This window comes from Pseudopodoces humilis, chromosome 31 (genome assembly GCF_049639895.1).
Source record: "Pseudopodoces humilis isolate 2021_Gansu_Grassland_sample_001 chromosome 31, ASM4963989v1, whole genome shotgun sequence".
NCBI classification, from domain to species: domain Eukaryota; kingdom Metazoa; phylum Chordata; class Aves; order Passeriformes; family Paridae; genus Pseudopodoces; species Pseudopodoces humilis.
The window spans coordinates 2,783,426-2,801,887 of record NC_142230.1 but is presented as its reverse complement, the minus strand read 5'-3'; the positions used below and the strand labels follow the sequence as shown (position 1 = coordinate 2,801,887).

At 60.7% G+C, this 18,462-nt stretch overlaps 2 protein-coding genes across 3 annotated transcripts in view; both read right to left on the bottom strand.

Moving 5' to 3' along the window:
- SNX27 (sorting nexin 27) overlaps positions 1-18,462 on the bottom strand; it is a 40,767-nt gene that overhangs the window by 21,260 nt on the left and 1,045 nt on the right. The gene's annotated exons all lie outside the window — the stretch shown is intronic.
- On the bottom strand, positions 1,770-16,665 carry LOC102102914 (creatine kinase M-type). Of its 2 annotated transcripts, none has more exons than XM_088068656.1 (7): positions 16,429-16,665; positions 14,225-14,379; positions 11,760-11,892; positions 8,617-8,788; positions 7,510-7,633; positions 4,175-4,364; positions 1,770-1,846 (listed from the first exon to the last, which is right to left on the bottom strand). In XM_088068656.1, exons 1-7 carry the CDS (start codon positions 16,619-16,621, stop codon positions 1,785-1,787), a joined length of 1,029 nt encoding a protein of 342 aa, XP_087924782.1. In that variant the 5' UTR covers positions 16,622-16,665; the 3' UTR covers positions 1,770-1,784. The 2 variants fall into 2 exon arrangements, with proteins under 2 accessions (XP_087924782.1, XP_087924781.1); XM_088068655.1 differs by lacking the exon at positions 1,770-1,846 and adding an exon at positions 2,201-2,282.

The following is an 18,462-nucleotide window of genomic DNA, read 5'->3' as shown; positions in this document are numbered from 1 at the left end:
ACTGACCATCACTGACCCCTCAGTGACCATCACTGACCATCACTGACCACTCAGTGACCATCACTGACCACTCAGTGACCATCCCTGACCATCACTGACCACTCACTGACCATCACTGACCATCCCTGATCACCCATGGTCGGCGTTGGAGATGTCGAACACGGCGCCCACCGCGGCCGTGTCCACCCCGCCTGGCCGGACAGATGGACACTGACCATCACTGACCATCCCTGACCATCACTGACCCCTCAGTGACCATCACTGATCATCACTGACCATCACTGACCCCTCAGTGACCATCACTGACCACTCAGTGACCACCACTGACCATCACTGACCATCACTGACCACTCAGTGACCATCACTGACCATCACTGACCCCTCAGTGACCACCACTGACCATCACTGACCATCCCTGACCCCTCAGTGACCATCACTGACCACTCAGTGACCACCACTGACCATCACTGACCATCACTGACCCCTCAGTGACCATCATTGATCATCACTGACCATCACTGACCATCACTGACCATCCCTGATCACCCATGGTCGGCGTTGGAGATGTCGAACACGGCGCCCACCGCGGCCGTGTCCACCCCGCCTGGCCGGACAGATGGACACTGACCATCACTGACCATCCCTGGTCATCACTGACCACTCAGTGACCATCACTGATCATCACTGACCATCACTGACCATCACTGACCCCTCAGTGACCATCACTGACCCCTCAGTGACCACTCAGTGACCATCACTGACCACTCAGTGACCACTCAGTGACCATCACTGACCATCCCTGACCATCACTGACCCCTCAGTGACCATCATTGACCATCACTGACCATCACTGACCCCTCAGTGACCATCACTGACCATCCCTGACCATCCCTGATCACCCATGGTCGGCGTTGGAGATGTCGAACACGGCGCCCACCGTGGCCGTGTCCACCCCGCCTGGCCGGACAGATGGACACTGACCATCACTGACCATCACTGACCATCACTGACCCCTCAGTGACCACCACTGACCATCACTGACCATCCCTGGTCATCACTGACCCCTCAGTGACCATCACTGATCATCACTGACCATCACTGACCATCCCTGATCACTCAGTGACCATCACTGACCCCTCAGTGACCATCACTGACCACTCAGTGACCACCACTGACCATCACTGACCATCACTGACCATCACTGACCATCACTGACCATCCCTGATCACCCATGGTCGGCGTTGGAGATGTCGAACACGGCGCCCACCGTGGCCGTGTCCACCCCGCCTGGCCGGACAGATGGACACTGACCATCACTGACCATCACTGACCATCACTGACCCCTCAGTGACCACCACTGACCATCACTGACCATCCCTGGTCATCACTGACCCCTCAGTGACCATCACTGATCATCACTGACCATCACTGACCATCCCTGATCACTCAGTGACCATCACTGACCCCTCAGTGACCATCACTGACCACTCAGTGACCATCACTGACCACTCAGTGACCATCACTGACCATCCCTGACCATCCCTGACCATCCCTGATCACCCATGGTCGGCGTTGGAGATGTCGAACACGGCGCCCACCGCGGCCGTGTCCACCCCGCCTGGCCGGACAGATGGACACTGACCATCACTGACCCCTCAGTGACCACCACTGACCATCACTGACCATCACTGACCCCTCAGTGACCATCACTGACCCCTCAGTGACCATCAGTGACCATCACTGACCATCCCTGACCATCACTGACCATCACTGACCATCCCTGATCACCCATGGTCGGCGTTGGAGATGTCGAACACGGCGCCCACCGCGGCCGTGTCCACCCCGCCTGGCCGGACAGATGGACACTGACCATCACTGACCATCCCTGGTCATCACTGACCACTCAGTGACCATCACTGATCATCACTGACCATCACTGACCATCACTGACCCCTCAGTGACCATCACTGACCCCTCAGTGACCACTCAGTGACCATCACTGACCACTCAGTGACCACTCAGTGACCATCACTGACCATCCCTGACCATCACTGACCCCTCAGTGACCATCACTGACCACTCAGTGACCACCACTGACCATCACTGACCATCACTGACCCCTCAGTGACCATCACTGACCACTCAGTGACCATCATTGACCATCACTGACCATCACTGACCCCTCAGTGACCATCACTGACCATCCCTGACCATCCCTGATCACCCATGGTCGGCATTGGAGATGTCGAACACGGCGCCCACCGCGGCCGTGTCCACCCCGCCTGGCCGGACAGATGGACACTGACCATCACTGACCCCTCAGTGACCATCACTGACCATCACTGACCCCTCAGTGACCATCCCTGACCATCACTGACCCCTCAGTGACCATCCCTGACCATCACTGACCCCTCAGTGACCATCCCTGACCATCACTGACCCCTCAGTGACCATCACTGACCACTCAGTGACCACCGACCATCCCTGACCATCCCTGACCACTCAGTGACCATCACTGACCACTCAGTGATCACTCAGTGACCATCCCATCCCTGACCATCACTGACCCCTCAGTGACCATCACTGACCACTCAGTGACCATCACTGACCACTCAGTGACCACCACTGACCATCACTGACCATCACTGACCACTCAGTGACCATCACTGACCACTCAGTGACCACCACTGACCACTCAGTGACCATCACTGACCACTCAGTGACCATCATTGACCATCACTGACCATCACTGACCCCTCAGTGACCATCCCTGACCATCCCTGACCATCACTGACCATCACTGACCACTCAGTGACCATCACTGACCAACCCAGATTTGGGGACCCCTCCCCACCCCCAATTTCAGAACCCCCTCCCCACCCCAAGGCCGATTTTGGGGTCCCCTCCCCAACCCAAGGCGTGTCCAGGTGTGACCCCAGGTGTGACCCCAGGTGTGCCCCCAGGTGTGACCCCAGGTGTGACCCCAGGTGTGTCCCCAGGTGTGACCCCAGGTGTGACCCCAGGTGTGACCCCAGGTGTGTCCCCAGGTGTGATCCCAGGTGTGACCCCAGGTGTCCCCAGGTGTGACCCCAGGTGTCCCCAGGTGTGACCCCAGGTGTGACCCCAGGTGTGACCCCAGGTGTGACCCCCGATTCGGAGCCCCCTCCCCAGGCAGATTTTGGGGCCCCCTCCGCACCCCAAGGTGTGTCAAGGTGTGACCCCAGGTGTGACCCCAGGTGTGACCCCAGGTGTGACCCCAAGTGTGCCCCCAGGTGTGCCCCCAGCTGTGACCCCAGGTGTGCCCCCAGGTGTGCCCCCAGGTGTGACCCCAGGTGTGACCCCAGGTGTGCCCCCCGATTCGGAGCCCCCTCCCCAGGCGGATTTTGTGGCCCCCTCCGCACCCCAAGGTGTCCCCAGGTGTGACCCCAGGTGTGCCCCCAGCTGTGACCCCAGGTGTGACCCCAGGTGTGACCCCAGGTGTCCCCAGCTGTGACCCCAGCTGTGACCCCAGGTGTCCCCACCCCAAGGTGTATTCAGGCGTGTCAAGGCATGACCCCAGGTGTGACCCCAGGTGTGACCCCAGGTGTGACCCCAGGTGTCCCCAGGTGTCCCCAGGTGTCCCCCCCGATTCGGAGCCCCCTCCCCAGGCAGATTTTGGGGCCCCCTCCGCACCCCAAGGTGTGTCAAGGTGTGACCCCAGGTGTGTCCCCAGCTGTGCCCCTAGGTGTGACCCCAAGTGTGACCCCAGGTGTGACCCCAGGTGTGACCCCCGATTCGGAGCCCCCTCCCCAGGCGGATTTTGGGGCCCCCTCCCCACCCCAAGGTGTGTCAAGGTGTGACCCCAGGTGTCCCCAGGTGACCCCAGGTGTGACCCCAGGTGTGTCCCCAGCTGTGACCCCAGGTGTGCCCCCAGCTGTGCCCCCAGGTGTGACCCCAGGTGTGCCCCCCGATTCGGAGCCCCCTCCCCAGGCGGATTTTGGGGTCCCCTCCCCACCCCAAGGTGTGTCAAGGTGTGACCCCAGGTGTCCCCAGGTGACCCCAGGTGTGACCCCAGGTGTGCCCCCAGGTGTGACCCCAGGTGTGCCCCCAGGTGTGACCCCAGGTGTGACCCCAGGTGTGCCCCCCGATTCGGAGCCCCCTCCCCAGGCGGATTTTGGGGGTCCCCCGCGCTCACCTGTGCCCCGTTTCTGCAGGCGCAGGCGCTTGAGGATCTCCTCGAATTTGGGGTGCTGGCTCAGGTGCTGCAGCCGCACGTGGACGCCCCCGCGCAGCCCCGTGCCCAGGTTGGACGGACAGGTGAGGATGTAGCCCAGGTGCTCCGTCCACATGAAGGGGTGCCCCGCCTTCTTGAAGATCTCCTCGATCTGGGGGAGCCCCGAAATTGGGGGTTAATTGGGTTAATTGGGGGATTAATTCATCGGGGACACCCCGAAATTCGGGGGGAATGGGGTTAATTAATTGGGGACACCCCGAAACTGGGGGGGAATGGGTTAATTGGGGGATTAATTAATTGGGGACACCCCGAAATTGGGGGGGATTGGGTTAATTGGGGGATTAATTAATCGGGGACACCCCGAAATTGGGGGTTAATTGGCTTAATTGGGGGATTAATTCATCGGGGACACCCCGAAATTCGGGGGGAATGGGGTTAATTAATTGGGGACACCCCGAAACTGGGGGGAATGGGGTTAATTGGGGGATTAATTAATTGGGGACACCCCAAAACTGGGGGGGATTAATTAATTGGGGGGGAATGGGATTAATTAATTGGGGACACCCCGAAATTGGGGGGGATTGGGTTAATTGGGGGATTAATTAATCGGGGACACCCCGAAATTGGGGGGGAATGGGGTTAATTGGGGGATTAATTAATCTGGGACACCCCAAAACTGGGGGGGAATGGGTTAATTGGGGGATTAATTAATTGGGGACACCCCGAAATTGGGGGGGATTGGGTTAATTGGGGGATTAATTAATTGGGGACACCCCAAAACTGGGGGGGATTAATTAATTGGGGGGGAATGGGATTAATTAATTGGGGACACCCCGAAATTGGGGGGGAATGGGTTAATTGGGGGATTAATTAATTGGGGACACCCCAAAATTGGGGGTTAATTTGGTTAATTGGGGGATTAATTAATCTGGGACACCCCAAAACTGGGGGGGAATGGGTTAATTGGGGGAATTAATTAATCGGGGACACCCCAAAATTGGGGGGAATGGGTTAATTGGGGGAATTAATTAATTGGGGACACCCCAAAACTGGGGGGGATTAATTAATTGGGGGGGAATGGGATTAATTAATTGGGGACACCCCAAAATTGGGGGGAATGGGGTTAATTGGGGACTCCAGCACTGGGGAGATGTGACCACAGATGACCTCAAGTGTCCCCCAGGTGTGTCCCCAGGTGTCCCCAGGTGTGTCCAGGTGTGTTCAGGTGTCCCCAGGTGTGTCCAGGTGTGTCCAGGTGTCCCCAGGTGTCCCCAGGTGTGTCCCCAGGTGTGTCCAGGTGTGTCCAGGTGTGACCCCAGATGTGTCCAGGTGTGACCCCAGGTGTGTTCAGGTGTCCCCAGGTGTGTCCAGGTGTGTCCAGGTGTGTTCCAGACTGGATTCTAGATAGTTCTAGACAGGGTTCTAGAACGTTCTAGATCGGGTTCTAGACTCGGTTCTAGACTCGGTTCTAGATCGGGTTCTAGACGTGTTCCAGCTGTCCCCAGGTGTCCCCAGGTGTGTTTTGGGTGTCCCCAGCTGTCCCCAGGTACCCCCAGGTGTCCCCAGGTGTCCCCAGGTGTGTCCAGGTGTGTCCAGGTGTGTCCAGGTGTGTCCAGGTGTCCCCAGGTGTGTTCAGGTGTGTCCCCAGGTGTGTCCAGGTGTCCCCAGGTGTGTCCCAGGTACCTTTTTCAGCCCCACGCAGAAGCGCCGGAACACCTCCTTCATGTTCCCTCCCTTCTCCATGGAGATGTGACCCCAGGTGTGTCCAGGTGTTTCCAGGTGTCCCCAGGTGTCCCCAGGTGTGTCCCCAGGTGTGTCCAGGTGTGTCCCCAGGTGTCCCCAGGTGTGTCCAGGTGTCCCCAGGTGTGACCCCAGGTGTGTCCAGGTGTGTCCAGGTGTCCCCAGGTGTGTCCCCAGGTGTGTCCAGGTGTGTCCCCAGGTGTGTCCAGGTGTGTCCCCAGGTGTGTCCAGGTGACCCCAGGTGTGTCCCAGGTGACCCCAGGTGTGTCCAGGTGTGTCCAGGTGTGACCCCAGGTGTGTCCAGGTGTGTCCAGGTGTCCCCAGGTGTGTCCAGGTGACCCCAGGTGTGTCCAGGTGTGTCCCCAGGTGTGTCCCAGGTACCTTTTTCAGCCCCACGCAGAAGCGCCGGAACACCTCCTTCATGTTCCCTCCCTTCTCCATGGAGATGTGACCCCAGGTGTGTCCAGGTGTCCCCAGGTGTGACCCCAGGTGTGTCCAGGTGACCCCAGGTGTGTGTCCCCAGGTGTGTCCAGGTGTGTCCAGGTGTCCCCAGGTGTGTCCAGGTGTGTTCAGGTGTGTCCCCAGGTGTGTCCAGGTGTCCCCAGGTGTGACCCCAGGTGTGTCCAGGTGTGTCCAGGTGTGTCCAGGTGTCCCCAGGTGTGACCCCAGGTGTGTCCAGGTGTCCCCAGGTGTGTCCCAGGTACCTTTTTCAGCCCCACGCAGAAGCGCCGGAACACCTCCTTCATGTTCCCTCCCTTCTCCATGGAGATGTGACCCCAGGTGTGTCCAGGTGTTTCCAGGTGTCCCCAGGTGTCCCCAGGTGTGTCCCCAGGTGTCCCCAGGTGTGTCCCCAGGTGTGTCCAGGTGTGTCCCCAGGTGTCCCCAGGTGTCCCCAGGTGTGTCCAGGTGTCCCCAGGTGTGACCCCAGGTGTGTCCCCAGGTGTGTCCAGGTGACCCCAGGTGTGTCCCAGGTGTCCCCAGGTGTGACCCCAGGTGTGTCCAGGTGTCCCCAGGTGTCCCCAGGTGTGTCCAGGTGTGTCCCCAGGTGTGTCCAGGTGTCCCCAGGTGTGACCCCAGGTGTGTCCAGGTGTCCCCAGGTGTGTCCAGGTGACCCCAGGTGTGTCCCAGGTGTCCCCAGGTGTGACCCCAGGTGTGTCCAGGTGTCCCCAGGTGTCCCCAGGTGTGTCCAGGTGTGTTCAGGTGTGTCCCCAGGTGTCCCCAGGTGTGACCCCAGGTGTGTCCAGGTGTCCCCAGGTGTGTCCAGGTGACCCCAGGTGTGTCCCAGGTGTCCCCAGGTGTGACCCCAGGTGTGTCCAGGTGTCCCCAGGTGTCCCCAGGTGTGTCCAGGTGACCCCAGGTGTGTCCCAGGTGTCCCCAGGTGTGACCCCAGGTGTGTCCAGGTGTCCCCAGGTGTCCCCAGGTGTGTCCAGGTGTCCCCAGGTGTGTCCAGGTGTCCCCAGGTGTGTCCCAGGTGTGTCCAGGTGTCCCCAGGTGTCCCCAGGTGTGTCCAGGTGTCCCCAGGTGTGTCCAGGTGTCCCCAGGTGTGTCCCAGGTACCTTTTTCAGCCCCACGCAGAAGCGCCGGAACACCTCCTTCATGTTCCCTCCCTTCTCCATGGAGATGACGCGCAGGTGATCCTCCTCGTTCACCCACACCAGGAACGTCTTGTTGTCGTTGTGCCTGGGGACAGCGGGGACATTTGGGGACATTTGGGGACATTTGGGGACATTTGGGTGACACCTGGTGACATTTGGGTGAGATTTGGGGACATTTGGGGACATTTGGGGACATTTGGTGACACCTGGTGACATTTGGGTGAGATTTGGGGACATTTGGGGACATTTGGGTGACATTTGGGGACATTTGGGGACATTTGGGTGACATTTGGGGACATTTGGGGACATTTGGGTGACATTTGGGGACATTTGGGTGACATTTGGGGACATTTGGGGACATTTGGGGACATTTGGGGACATTGGGTGACATTTGGGGACACCTGGTGACATTTGGGTGAGATTTGGGGACATTTGGGTGACACCTGGTGACATTTGGGTGACATTTGGTGACACCTGGTGACATTTGGGTGACATTGGGTGACATTTGGGTGACACCTGGGTGACACCTGGTGACACCTGGTGACATTTGGGGACACTGGGGACACGCACCAGATGCCGCGTGCGTCGGGCCAGTCGCGGGCCATGCCCGAGGCCAGCAGCAGCGGTGACACTGGGGACATTTGGGGACATTTGGGTGACATTGGGTGACATTTGGGTGACATTGGGTGACATTGGGTGACACTGGGTGACATTTGGTGACACCTGGTGACATTTGGGGACACTGGGGACACGCACCAGATGCCGCGTGCGTCGGGCCAGTCGCGGGCCATGCCCGAGGCCAGCAGCAGCGGTGACACTGGGGACATTTGGGGACATTTGGGTGACATTGGGTGACATTTGGGTGACACCTGGGGACACCTGGTGACATTTGGTGACACTGGGGACACGCACCAGATGCCGCGTGCGTCGGGCCAGTCGCGGGCCATGCCCGAGGCCAGCAGCAGCGGTGACACTGGGGACATTTGGGGACATTTGGGTGACATTGGGTGACATTTGGGTGACACCTGGGGACACCTGGTGACATTTGGTGACACTGGGGACACGCACCAGATGCCGCGTGCGTCGGGCCAGTCGCGGGCCATGCCCGAGGCCAGCAGCAGCGGTGACACGGGTTTGTCGAACAGGAAATGGTCATCGATGAGCTGCTGCTGCTCCTGCTCCGTCATCGCCTTCAGCGGGTAATAGCGACCCTTGAACTCCCCGTCCAGGCTGTTCAGGGCTGAGGGGACACCGGTCACTGGCGGGACACGGCCGGACACAGCCGGACACAGCCGGACATGGACACAGCTGGACACAGCCGGACATGGACACAGCCGGACACGGCCGGACACAGCCAGACATGGACACAGCCGGACATGGACACAGCCGGACATGGACACGGCCGGACACAGCCGGACACAGCCGGACATGGACACAGCCGGACATGGACACAGCCGGACATGGACACGGCCGGACACAGCCGGACACAGCCGGACATGGACACAGCCGGACACGGCCGGACATGGACACAGACACAGCCGGACACAGCTGGACATGGACACACACACATGGACATGGACACTCTCCCCGTCCAGGCTGTTCAGGGCTGAGGGGACACCGGTCACTGGCGGGACACGGCCGGACACGGCCGAACACAGCCATACATGGACACAGCTGGACATGGACACAACCAGACATGGACACAACCAGACACAGCTGGACATGGACACAGCTGGACACAGCCGGACACAGCCGGACATGGACACAGCCGGACATGGACACAGACACAGCCGGACACAGCTGGACACAGCCGGACATGGACACAGACACAGCCGGACACAGCTGGACACAGCCGGACATGGACACACACACATGGACATGGACACTCTCCCCGTCCAGGCTGTTCAGGGCTGAGGGGACACCGGTCAGTGGCGGGACACGGCCGGACACGGCCGGACACAGCCGGACATGGACACAGACACAGCCGGACACAGCTGGACATGGACACAGACACAGCCGGACATGGACACAGCCGGACATGGACACAGCCGGACACGGACACAGCTGGACACAGCCGGACATGGACACAGCCGGACATGGACACAGACACAGCTGGACACAGCCGGACATGGACACACACACATGGACATGGACACTCTCCCTGTCCAGGCTGTTCAGGGCTGAGGGGACACCGGTCAGTGGCGGGACACGGCCGGACACGGCCGGACATGGACACAGCCGGACACGGACACAGCCGGACACAGCCGGACATGGACACAGACACAGCCGGACACAGCTGGACATGGACACACACACATGGACATGGACACTCTCCCCGTCCAGGCTGTTCAGGGCTGAGGGGACACCGGTCACTGGCGGGACACGGCCGGACACGGCCGAACACAGCCATACATGGACACAGCTGGACATGGACACAACCAGACATGGACACAACCAGACACAGCTGGACATGGACACAGCTGGACACAGCCGGACACAGCCGGACATGGACACAGCCGGACATGGACACAGACACAGCCGGACACAGCTGGACACAGCCGGACATGGACACAGACACAGCCGGACACAGCTGGACACAGCCGGACATGGACACACACACATGGACATGGACACTCTCCCCGTCCAGGCTGTTCAGGGCTGAGGGGACACCGGTCACTGGCGGGACACGGCTGGACACAGCCGGACACAGCTGGACACAGCCGGACATGGACACAGCCGGACACAGCCGGACATGGACACAGACACAGCCGGACACAGACACAGCTGGACACAGCCGGACATGGACACACACACATGGACATGGACACTCTCCCCGTCCAGGCTGTTCAGGGCTGAGGGGACACCGGTCAGTGGCGGGACACGGCCGGACACAGCCGGACACAGCTGGACACAGCCGGACATGGACACAGCCGGACACAGCTGGACATGGACACAGACACAGCCGGACATGGACACAGCCGGACATGGACACAGCCGGACACGGACACAGCTGGACACAGCCGGACATGGACACAGCCGGACATGGACACAGACACAGCTGGACACAGCCGGACATGGACACACACACATGGACATGGACACTCTCCCTGTCCAGGCTGTTCAGGGCTGAGGGGACACCGGTCAGTGGCAGGACACGGCCGGACACAGCCGGACATGGACACAGCCGGACATGGACACAGCTGGACACAGCCGGACACAACCAGACACGGACACGGACACAGCCGGACACAGCCAGACATGGCTGGACAAGGCTGGACACCAAACCGATCCCAAATGGATCCCAGATGGTTCCCAGATCCCGAGTGGATCCCGTACTGGTGACGGAGAGCTTCTCGATGGCGCGGCGCTCGCCCCAAACCCACCCCAAACCCCCCAAATCGATCCCAAATCGATCCCAAACCCCCCCCAATGGATCCCAGATCCCGAGTGGATCCCGTACCGGTGACGGACAGCTTCTCGATGGCACGGCGCTCGCCCCAAACCCACCCCAAACCCCCCAAATCGATCCCAAATCGATCCCAAACCCCCCCAAATGGATCCCGGATCCCGAGTGGATCCCGAGTGGATCCCGTACCGGTGACGGAGAGCTTCTCAATGGCACGGCGCTCTCCCGAAACCCACCCCAAAGCCCCCAAATCGATCCCAAAATCGATCCCAAACCCCCCCACCCCCCCCTCCCCCCCCCCCCCCCCCCCCCCCCCCAATGGTTCCCAGATCCCGAGTGGATCCCGTACCGGTGACGGAGAGCTTCTCGATGGCGCGGCGCTCTCCCCAAACCCACCCCAAAGCCCCCAAATCCATCCCAAATCGATCCCGAACACCCCCCCAATGGATCCCAGATCCCGAGTGGATCCCGTACCGGTGACGGAGAGCTTCTCGATGGCGCGGCGCTCTCCCCAAACCCACCCCAAATACCCCCAATCCACCCCAAACCCACCCCAAAGCCCCCAAATCGATCCCAAATCGATCCAAAATCGATCCCAAACCCCCCCCAATGGATCCCAGATCCCGAGTGGATCCCGTACCGGTGACGGAGAGCTTCTCGATGGCGCGGCGCTCGCCCCAAACCCACCCCAAATACCCCCAATCCACCCCAAACCCACCCCAAAGCCCCCAAATCGATCCAAAATCGATCCAAAATCGATCCCAAACCCCCCCAATGGATCCCAGATCCCGAGTGGATCCCGTACCGGTGACGGAGAGCTTCTCGATGGCGCGGCGCTCGCCGCGGCTGCAGTGCGGGGGCAGGGAGTAGCCCTTGATGCTGCGGCCGGTGCGGACGCGGCTGCTCAGGACGTATTTGGGGTCCAGGTCCTCGCCCCCCTGCGCCCCCAAAAATTCCTCCCAGGGGGGCTGCCACAGCCCCCCCCCCCCCCCAAAAAAAAGATCCTGAATCCACCAGGAAATGATCCCAAAAATCCCCCCCAAGATCACCCCGAAGTCATCCCAAAATCATCCCAGTCCCTCTCAAAATCATCCCCAAATCCCCCTCGAAATCATCCCAGAATCATCCCAAAATCATCCCAAAATCATCCCAGAATCATCCCAAAATCATCCCAAAATCATCCCAAAATCATCCCAAAATCATCCCAAAATCATCCCAGAATCATCCCAGAATCATCCCAAAATCACCCCAAAATCATCCCAAAATCATCCCAAAATCATCCCAAAATCATCCCAAAATCATCCCAAAATCACCCCAAAATCATCCCAAAATCATCCCAAAATCATCCCAATATCATCCCAAAATCATCAAAAATCATTCCAAAATCATCCCAAAATCAACCCAAAATCATCCCAAAATCACCTCAAAAATCATTGCAAAAATCACCACAAAATCACCCAAAAAATCATCCCAAAATCATCCCTAAAATCATTCCAAAATCATCCCAAAATCACCCCAAAATCCCCCTAAAAATCATCCCAAAATCACCCCAAAATCACCCCAGAATCTCCTGAAAGTCCCCCTCAAAATCACCCCAAAAATCTCCCCAAAATCCCCCTTGAAATCCAGCTTGAAATCATCCCAAAACCTCCCCAAAATCATCCCAAAATCATCCCAGAATCATCCAAAAATCACCCCAAAATCCCCCTTGAAATCCAGCTCGAAATAATTTCAAAATCATCCCCAAATCCCCCTCAAAATCATCCCAAAATCCCCATCGAAATCATCCGCAAATCCCCCCAAAAATCCCCCCCAAAATCCAGCTCGAAATCATCCCAAAATCATCCCAAAATCTCCCTGAAATCCCCCTCGAAATCATCCCAAAATCATCCCAAAATCCACTTCAAAATCCCTCTCAAATCCACCTGAAATTCCTCTCAAAATCATCGAATCATCCCAAAATCATCCCAAAATCCCCCTCAAAATCCCTCTTGAAATCATCCCAAAATCCCCCTCGAAATCATCCCAAAATCCCCCCAAAATCCAGCTCGAAATCATCCCAAAATCCCCCAGAATCCCCCTCAAAATCATCCCAAAATAATCCCAAAATCCCCCCAAAATCATCCCCAAATCCCCCCAAAATCCAGCTCGAAATCACCCCCAAATCATCCCAATCCCCCTCAAAATCCCTCTTGAAATCCCCCTCGAAATCTTCCCCAAATCCCCCTGAAATCCCCCCCTAAATAATCCCAAAATCCCCCCAAAATCATCCCCAAATCCCCCAAAATCCCTGAGAAACCTCGGGGCTTGGGACACCCCAAAAACCCCAAATCCACCCCAAAATTCACCCCAAAATCCCCCCAAAATCATCCCCAAATCCCCCGAAATCCCTGAGAAACCTCGGGGCTTGGGACACCCCAAAAACCCCAAAATCTCCCCCAAATCCTCCTCAAAACCTCCCCCAAAATCCCCTCCTGAGACCCCTGGGAACCTCCCAAATTCCGGGGACCCCTCCCAAATTCCGGGGACCCCCTGAAGATTTCGGGGACCCCCAAAAATTTCGGGGACCCCCCGACCTTGAGGTTCTCGTGGTTGAGGTTGGTGACCCCCAGGGTGGCCCTGTCACCCCTTCCTGACCCTCCTGAGACCTTTGGGGACCCCCCCAAATTTTAGGGACCCCTCCCAGATTTCGGGGACCCCTCCCAGATTTGGGGGACCCCTCCCAGATTTTGGGGACCCCTCCCAGATTTGGGGGACCCCCCGACCTTGATGTTCTCATGGTTGAGGTTGGTGACCCCCAGGGTGTCCCTGTCACCCCTTCCTGACCCTCCTGAGACCCCACCCAAATTTTAGGGACCTCCCCAAATTCCGGGGACTCCCTGAAGATTTCGGGGACCCCTCCCAGATTTCGGGGACCCCCCGACCTTGATGTTCTCGTGGTTGAGGTTGGTGACCCCCAGGGTGTCCCTGTCACCCCTTCCTGCCCCTCCTGAGACCTTTGGGGACCCCCCCAAATTCCGGGGACCCCCTGAAGATTTCGGGGACCCCTCCCAGATTTTGGGGACCCCTCCCAGATTTCGGGGACCCCTCCCAGATTTCGGGGACCCCCGACCTTGATGTTCTCATGGTTGAGATTGGTGACCCCCAGGGTGTCCCTGTCACCCCTTCCTGACCCTCCTGAGACCCCACCAAATTTTAGGGACCTCCCCAAATTCCGGGGACTCCCTGAAGATTTCGGGGACCCCTCCCAGATTTCGGGGACCCCCCGACCTTGAGGTTCTCGTGGTTGAGGTCGGTGCGGTGTTTGTCCGTGGGTTTGTAGCCCCCGTGCCGGTCCTGGATCACGGGGTCGAAAAGTTCCTTGAAAACCTCGTAGGATTCCTCGTCACCGGCCACGCAGCCCACGGTCATGATGAACGGGTGGCCTGGGGACCAGTACGGTCACTGGGGTCACTGGGATGGACTGGGATGGGACTGGGACCAGTGTGGGGCACTGGGATTGGCACTGGGACCAGTATGGGGCACTGGGGAGTGACCCACGGTCATGATGAACGGGTGGCCTGGGGACCAGTACGGTCACTGGGGTCACTGGGATGGACTGGGATGGGACTGGGACCAGTGTGGGGCACTGGGATTGGGTATGGGACCAGTGTGGGGCACTGGGATGGGACTGGGACCAGTATGAGGCACTGGGACCAGTATGGGCACTGGGGAGTGACCCACGGTCATGATGAACGGGTGGCCTGGGGACCAGTACGGTCACTGGGGTCACTGGGATGGACTGGGATGGGACTGGGACCAGTGTGGGGCACTGGGATTGGCACTGGGACCAGTATGGGGCACTGGGGAGTGACCCACGGTCATGATGAACGGGTGGCCTGGGGACCAGTACGGTCACTGGGGTCACTGGGATGGACTGGGATGGGACTGGGACCAGTGTGGGGCACTGGGATGGGACTGGGACCAGTGTGGGGCACTGGGATTGGCACTGGGACCAGTATGGAGTCAGTACAGGACTGGGATTGGCACTGGGGAGTGACCCACGGTCATGATGAATGGGTGGCCTGGGGACCAGTACGGTCACTGGGACCAGTATGGCACTGGGATGGACTGGGATGGGACTGGGACCAGTGTGGGGCACTGGGATTGGGTATGGGACCAGTATGGGGCACTGGGATTGGCACTGGGACCAGTGTGGGGCACTGGGATTGGCACTGGGACCAGTATGGGGCACTGGGATTGGCACTGGGACCAGTATGGGGCACTGGGATGGGACTGGGACCAGTGTGGGGCACTGGGATTGGCACTGGGACCAGTGTGGGGCACTGGGATTGGCACTGGGACCAGTATGGGGCACTGGGATTGGCACTGGGACCAGTATGGGGCACTGGGGAGTGACCCACGGTCATGATGAACGGGTGGCCTGGGGACCAGTACGGTCACTGGGGTCACTGGGATGGACTGGGATGGGACTGGGACCAGTGTGGGGCACTGGGATGGGACTGGGACCAGTATGGGGCACTGGGATTGGCACTGGGACCAGTATGGGGCACTGGGATTGGCACTGGGACCAGTATGGGGCACTGGGGAGTGACCCACGGTCATGATGAACGGGTGGCCTGGGGACCAGTACGGTCACTGGGGTCACTGGGATGGACTGGGATGGGACTGGGACCAGTGTGGGGCACTGGGATTGGCACTGGGACCAGTATGGGGCACTGGGATTGGGTATGGGACCAGTATGGGGCACTGGGATTGGCACTGGGACCAGTATGGGGCACTGGGATTGGCACTGGGACCAGTACGGTTACTGGGATGGGACTGGGGAGTGACCCACGGTCATGATGAACGGGTGGCCTGGGGACACTGGGGGTCACTGGGGTCACTGGGACCAGTACGGGACTGGGATTGGCACTGGGACCAGTATGGTCACTGGGGTGGGCTGCAGACCCCATGGATGAGCTGGGGACCCCCTGGGTGGTCCAGGGGTCCCTGGGGTGCTCCGGGGGTCCCCGGGGTGCTCGGGGGTCCCTGGGGTGCTCCAGGGGTCTCTCGGGGGTCCCTGGGGTGCTCGGGGGTCTCTCAGGGGTCCCCGGGGTGCTCGGGGGTCTCTCAGGGGTCCCCGGGGTGCTCGGGGGTCTCTCGGGGGTCCCTGAGGTGCTCCGGGGGTCCCTGGGGTGCTCGGGGGTCCCCGGGGTGCTCGGGGGTCTCTCAGGGGTCCCCGGGGTGCTCGGGGGTCTCTCGGGGGTCCCTGAGGTGCTCCGGGGGTCCCTGGGGTGCTCGGGGGTCCCCGGGGTGCTCGGGGGTCTCTCAGGGGTCCCCGGGGTGCTCGGGGGTCTCTCGGGGGTCCCTGGGGTGCTCGGCGGTCTCTCGGGGGTCCCTGGGGTGCTCCAGGGGTCTCTCGGGGGTCCCCGGGGTGCTCGGGGGTCTCTCGGGGGTCCCCGGGGTGCTCGGGGGTCTCTCGGGGGTCTCACCGGGGTTGTCCACGCCGGTCTGGATGACGTCATCGAGGGTGAAGCCGCTGGGGGTCTCCTTGTCGCGAAGTTTCTGGTACAGGGCGGGGGTCAGGACCTTGGCCATGTGATTGTTGTGCTTGGACAGGTCCGGGAACTCCTCCTCGGCAGAGAACTTGAGCTTGTACTTGTTGTGGGTGTTGCTGAACGGCATCGTGGGGACACCAGGACACTGTGGGGACAGGGACAGGGTCAGGGGACAGGGACAGGGTCAGGGGACAGGGACAGGGTCAGGGGCACCAGGGGGACACGGGGTGTCAGGGTCAGGGGACACTGAGGGGTCAGGGGTCTCCTCCTCGGCCGAGAACTTGAGCTTGTACTTGTTGTGGGTGTTGCTGAACGGCATCGTGGGGACACTGGGGGGACACTGGGGGGACACTGGGGGGACAGGGACAGGGTCAGGGGACAGGGGACAGGGACAGGGTCAGGGGACAGGGACAGGGTCAGGGGACACCAGGGGGACACGGGGTGTCACGGTCAGGGGACAAGGGTCAGGGGTCTCCTCCTTGGCCGAGAACTTGAGCTTGTGCTTGTGGGTGTTGCTGAACGGCATCGTGGGGACACCAGGACACTGTGGGGACAGGGACAGGGTCAGGGGACAGGGACAGGGTCAGGGGACACGGGGTGACACCGTGGGGACACCGGGACAGGGGTCAGGGGTCATGGTGACACTGGGTGACACCGTGGGGACACCGGGGGACACAGGACAGGGGTCAGGGGTCTCCTCCTCGGCCGAGAACTTGAGCTTGTACTTGTTGTGGGTGTTGCTGAACGGCATCGTGGGGACACTGGGGGGACACCAGGACACTGTGGGGACAGGGACAGGGTCAGGGGACACGGGGTGACACCGTGGGGACACTGTGGTGACACTGGGGGACACGGTGACACCGTGGGGACATGGTGGGGACACGGACGGGGGGAACATGGGGGGCACTGCGGGGACACCGGGACAGCCAAGGGACACTGGGGACACGGGGGGGACACCGAGGGACACCGGGGGGGAGGGGACACCGGGGGGGAGGGGACACGTGTCACAGCAGGTGACACGAGGGGCGTGTCCCTTGTGGGCGTGGCCGCCCCGCTCCGCTCCTTGTTGGGGCCGGGGTTATTCATAGCCCGGGGAGGGGGGGCCGGGGGGGCTTCGGGGGTCCCGGGGACACCGGGAGGGGGACGGGTCCCTGTCCCGATCCCGAATCCCGGTCCCAGATCCCGGTCCGGATCCCTGTCCTGTCCCGGTCCCGGTCCGGATCCCTATCCCGGTCCGGATCCCGATCCCGAACCCCGATCCTAAATCCCGGTCCCGGTCCCGAATCCCGGTCCGGATCCCTGTCCCGAATCCCGATCCCGATCCCTGTCCCGAATCCCGGTCCCGGTTCCAAATCCCGATCCTAAATCCCGGTCCCGGTGACACCGGGCGGGGGACGGGTCCCTGTCCCGATCCCGAATCCCGGTCCCAAATCCCGGTCCGGATCCCTGTCCCGAATCCCGGTCCGGATCCCGATCCCGGTCCCGGATCCCGATCCCTGTCCCGAATCCCTGTCCGGATCCCGATCCCGGTCCCGAATCCCGGTCCGGATCCCGATCCCGGTCCGGATCCCGATCCCGGTCCGGATCCCGATCCCAGTCCCGAATCCCGGTCCGGATCCCAGTCCCGAATCCCGGTCCGGATCCCTGTCCCGATCCCGATCCCGATCCCGATCCCGATCCCGGTCCCGGTCCCGGTCCCGGTCCCGACTGGACCCATCCCGGGGGGGGCGGTGCCGGTCCCCAAGGGGGTCCTTGGGGCGTCCCGAAGGACATCCCGGTACCGACCGGGGTCCCGGGGAGGGGTCCCGGTCCCTGTTTGGGTCTGGGGGAGTGTCTGCCCCGGGGGTCCCGGGGGTTTCCCGGGTGGATCCCGGGGGGGTCCCGAGGGGGTCCTGGGGGTTTCCCGGGGGGATCCCGGTGGGCCCGGAGGTTTCCTGGGGGTCCCGGGGAGGTCCCGGAGGTTTCCCG